This window comes from Myotis brandtii, unplaced genomic scaffold (genome assembly GCF_000412655.1).
Source record: "Myotis brandtii unplaced genomic scaffold, ASM41265v1 scaffold105, whole genome shotgun sequence".
NCBI lineage: Eukaryota > Metazoa > Chordata > Mammalia > Chiroptera > Vespertilionidae > Myotis > Myotis brandtii.
Genome location: NW_005353538.1, coordinates 2,920,815 through 2,925,509, shown reverse-complemented (window position 1 = coordinate 2,925,509; position 4,695 = coordinate 2,920,815). Strand labels below are relative to the sequence as shown.

The following is a 4,695-nucleotide window of genomic DNA, read 5'->3' as shown; positions in this document are numbered from 1 at the left end:
CCCTGCTCTGAGCCCGACCAGGGGCTGCACCTAGGGATTGGGCCTGCCCTCTGCCACCCGGGAGCAGGCCTAAGCCAGCAGGTCGTTATCTCCCGAGGGGTCCCAGACTGCGAGAGGGCACAGGCCGGGCTGAGGGACCCCCTCTCCCCCCCGAGTGCACAAATTTTTGTGCACCAGGCCTCTAGTTATCCTAATAAAGACAGAATATGCAAAGTGACCGTTCCTTCACGACAAAGATGGTGGCGCCCACAGCCAATAAGGAGGAAATATGCAAATTGGCATAACAAAGATGGCGGCGACCAGACCAGGATGCTTGCATCATCGCCATGGCAACAACGCAGGCATTCCGCCCCACCCTGGCCATTCCGGGCCTCTGGGCAGCGCGCGAAGGCAGAAGGCAGCTCCAGCCCAGAGCAAAGGCAGAAAGGCAGCTCCAGCCAGAGCGAAGGCGGTGCCAGCAGCCAGGGGAAGGAAGGCCTATTCTTGCACAAATCTTCATGCATCAGGCCTCTAGTTTCAGATAATACATTGTAGTGCCTCTGGGTACTGGTACACCGCTAACCTTCTGGACATGTTATTGCTATAGCTTGTTTGTTTAGTGACTGGTTGGAGTATTTTAGTGGAGTTTATTCCCATACATTATGTTCATCTTATGATGGATGCTGTTCCTCAGGAAGGCACAGCTGTGGTGTCTCCACAGTTACCCTCAGATCATTGGATCACCATGGTTTGGATAGGGCTCTCTTCCTGTCTATCCTTGACTACACCCAAGTGCTAAACTCCAATAATTGCTGGTTGGGTGCTCTACTGTTTTCAAGAAGGCCCTGGAAAGTAAACTGTTCTACAAACAATCCAATCAAATGCAGGTGCCTTTGAAGCAATCGTTTCTGAAATCAGTGTTTGATTTGTGTTCTGACATCAGTAAGTCTCTATGCTTCTTCTCTGATTCTCTCCTGCAAACTAGCTGTCCTACAGTGTAGCCTGCCTCTTGAAAATTCTCTTAAATGCCTTTTACCACAATCTCCACTCTTCTTGTGAGGGTCTTCAAGCTTGAGCTTCATTCTTTGTAACAAATAAAATCACTTCCTTGAAGAAATTATGAGCTGTTTTACAATCCATTTCTCCTTCTGGCAAATTCTGAGCCCGGGTCTGAAGCTAGGTGTGGGGATAGTGGTAAAGTCCTGTGAGTGACACTCTCACTGGAGGAGCTCAGAGCTCAATAGAGGAAGAAGGGATGTGGCCTGAGATCTTCTCAGCTTGCCTCTATTAGGATAGAACCACTGATTTACAACTTGAGGCAAGAGTGATCTGGGCCCCAGTATTCTTAGCACACCACACCCAAACTCCGTAAGGAAGGGCAGAGTGGAAAAAGGGAGTCCCCACATTTCAGCTGCATTCACCCAGGATTTACTAGCAGCAGCAACAGGTAGCTAGCTGGAGAAAGGATGAGAAATGCTGATGTCCTAGCTCTCTGAGAAGAAAGCTGTTAGTCTTAAATTGAAGAAGTGCGAGTGGGGGATTATATTCTAACTAGAGTAGCCTTCAGTGGCAGCTCTATCTTGCTGAGCTGGCGAGAGGGAAAGAGAGAGCAGTACCGATTTAAAAACCCAGACTCTTGCCTTGGCCACGTGGATCAGTCGGTTGGGGCATTGTCCTGTATCTAAATGATGCATATTCGATTACCAAGAGAGGGCAGCTGATCGATGTTTCTCTCTCTCTCTCTCTCTCTCTCTCTCTCTATCTCTTTTCCTCCCTCTGCCCCTCCCTTCTACTCTCTCTGAAAAGCAATGAAAAAAAAAATCCTCAGGTGAAGATTAAAATACCCAGACTCTCTCATTGCTTGCCAAATTTTTATAGATGTTCTTGAATAGTTTCTTCATTTGCTGTTCATCCTTATGACTATTTCTAGAGTTTTTAAATGGCTGGGACTTCTTCGGTTTTTTAAATAAATCATTTTCACTGGGGAGCAGGTCAGCAGAGCTCCTCCTGTTATCACGCTAGAAGTCAACCTCCCATTTGTTCTTCAACATGGAGGTGGAGGAAGCAGAGTGCTAGGGCTCTACATATGCCGTCTCATTTCACCTTCACAACTGTGAAGCAGGTATTACAGATCTTACTTTTGTAGAAAATGATACCGAGTCCCAGAATCATTTAGTAATCTGCTCAAAGTAAAACAGCAAAAGGTGGCAGTGATCTGATTCAGAAATGGGTCTAACTACCTCCACAGCTCACGTACTTGAATAAGCCCATCTTCCATCTGGTATACAGATACATTTAAAAATCAGAATTCATGAGACAGTTATATCCCTATTGCAGTCACAATGTTTTCTTTGGGTAATACATCATCTGAATATTTTACAATAATATTATGAGAAGTACAATTCTGTTTACTCATGGCTTGAGCTACATTCCCACAAAGAATCTGTGTGACAAGGAGACTGTTACCTTTTCTGTACTTTTAAAATCTGTTTTCCTAAAGAGCAAAGTAGATCTGAATTGTACTGTGTTTGGTTATTTTATCATGAACACTAAGATGACATGGTCTCTTTCTCCCAAGATTAATATTGTGCAAAAGCACATGTACAAAGCCAATTAAACATATTATTAAGAAATCAAGAAATCATACCTCCTTTAAAAAGGGCTCACACTCATCCTGTGATGCTTAAACACAAAATTATAATCTGTGTGGGGAAAGTTTAACACAAAAAAACTCCATACAGTCACAGTTGACCTGTCTGTCATTTATAAGATGATTCCACTTTAAAAATGCTTCCAGCCCTAACCGGTTTGGCTCAGTGGATAGAGCGTCGGCCTGCGGACTGAAGGGTCCCAGGTTCGATTCTGGTCAAGGGCATGTACCTTGGCTGCAGGCACATCTCCAGTAGGGGGTGTGCAGGAGGCAGCTGATGGATGTTTCTGGCTCATCGATGTTTCTAACTCTCTATCCCTCTCCCTTCCTATCTGTAAAAAATCAATAAAATACATTTTTAAAAAATGCTTCCATACTCTTAAATATACTTTAAATTAGTAAGTGCCGTCTAATATGGCTGTTTTTAAAAAAATAGAAATATCTTAACATCCATATTTAGACCAAAACAAAACCGAAAAAAAAAAGAAACTTGATAAACCTAAATTATATAAGAGCTTTTCTCTGTTGTTACTTGCTAAAATGAAAATAATTAGGCATAAAAAGATGTCAATCCAGATTTGAACGTTTAGTCTCCAATTTTATTGGCTCCATTTATTACTGTTATAAAAAAAATTTGAGTCTGTTTTCACCAACTTGAAAAGTCAGATTTCCTGGTAACAAATTCTTCTGCTTAATTTTGATATTGTGCTAAGTGTGAGAGGAAGAAAATAGCTACTGAAGACAGAACCTCCAAAATTACAAGAATCATGAAGGGAACTGTTGAACAAATGGTAAGGAATACAGTTAATGTCTTAGTTTTTAAAAGTTTGAAGAATACATTAGGGTGAGATTGCTTGCTCCAAGTGCCTCTTTCTCACACAACAGAGGCCCACACACGTGGGAGTTCTGTCACTCTTGGTAACCCCATTAGACTGTGGCAATAGGAAAGGCCCTGAGTCACATGCTCAGAGGAATGTTTGTTCTTGGAGATCTTTAATCTCAGCTGTCAACACAATAAATAAATAAGAACTTTTGCTAAGGAAATGAAGGTGGTAAGAGACTTAAATAGGTGAATCAAAAACCATTAAAATTACTTGGTTGATCGGAAATAACAGCACTCAGGGTCAGCATCCAGAGACAGCTGCTCAACTGACCAAGGCATGGAGCAGCTATTTTAGGTTCGACACAGTGTGCTCAATGGCTGTTTAAAGAATGTGATAAATGTACTTACCAAATATTTCCCCTCCACTAGCATATTCTGTCACCAGATAAATCATCCGTTCTGTCTCCATAACCTGGTGCAAAGGCAGGAAAGTAACAGACAGTGACACAAATGACAGCTGACATCACAGCAAGAGAAACTAATGATTCCTCTTTTGTCATTTGAAATATTAATAACCATTACTGCTTAGAGAAAACTAAAACATTGGTGGAGTGGACAGATATAAATTCTAAGAAGAAAGGGGAAAATAAATACTCCTCCAAGTTCTTAAAAATAGGTAATATTTACTGCTTGGGAGACAGTTCTTTTGTTGTTCTGTGAGGCCTCTATAATCTCTTACACGCCACAAAACTGAGAAGCAAAGAAGCTTCTGAACCCAAAACTTCTAATTTAACATTGATCACTTGAAGCTCAAAATGTTCCCCCCAAAATCTAACTAAAGCAAACCAAAAGCTGGAGGAAAAACAATGGGAATCACTCAAAAACTGCACAGAAAACACATCTGGCTATTTTTAAAAAAACAGAAATGACAACTTTCCTTCCCACTGCCCATCCTATCTAATAAAAGAGAAACATGGTAATTAACCGTAACTTTGCTACCCTTCCCATTGGCTAATCAGCGAGATATGCAAATTAACTGCCAACCAAGATGGCGGCTGGCAGCCAGGCAGCTGAAGCGAACAGGGAGGCTTGCTTGCTCCAGTGACGGAGGAAGCCAAGGTTCCCCGCCTGCTGCTGCTGGCCTCTCAGCTGCTCTCTAAGAAACTATGTTGCAAATATAGAAGCTAAACAAAACCCAGAAACCTGCTTTCAGTCAGCCGGGATCTCAGAGCTGGAGTTGCAA

At 42.3% G+C, this 4,695-nt stretch overlaps 1 protein-coding gene across 2 annotated transcripts in view; it reads right to left on the bottom strand.

Annotated features, from left to right (window-relative positions):
• The window catches only part of SIK3 (SIK family kinase 3), a 270,503-nt gene that overhangs the window by 134,702 nt on the left and 131,106 nt on the right, over positions 1-4,695 (bottom strand). For both annotated transcript variants that reach the window (XM_005856818.2, XM_005856819.2), the window contains one exon: positions 3,861-3,924. In XM_005856818.2, the coding sequence (XP_005856880.2) occupies positions 3,861-3,924 (64 nt within the window). The remainder of the gene's footprint in view (positions 1-3,860; positions 3,925-4,695) is intronic.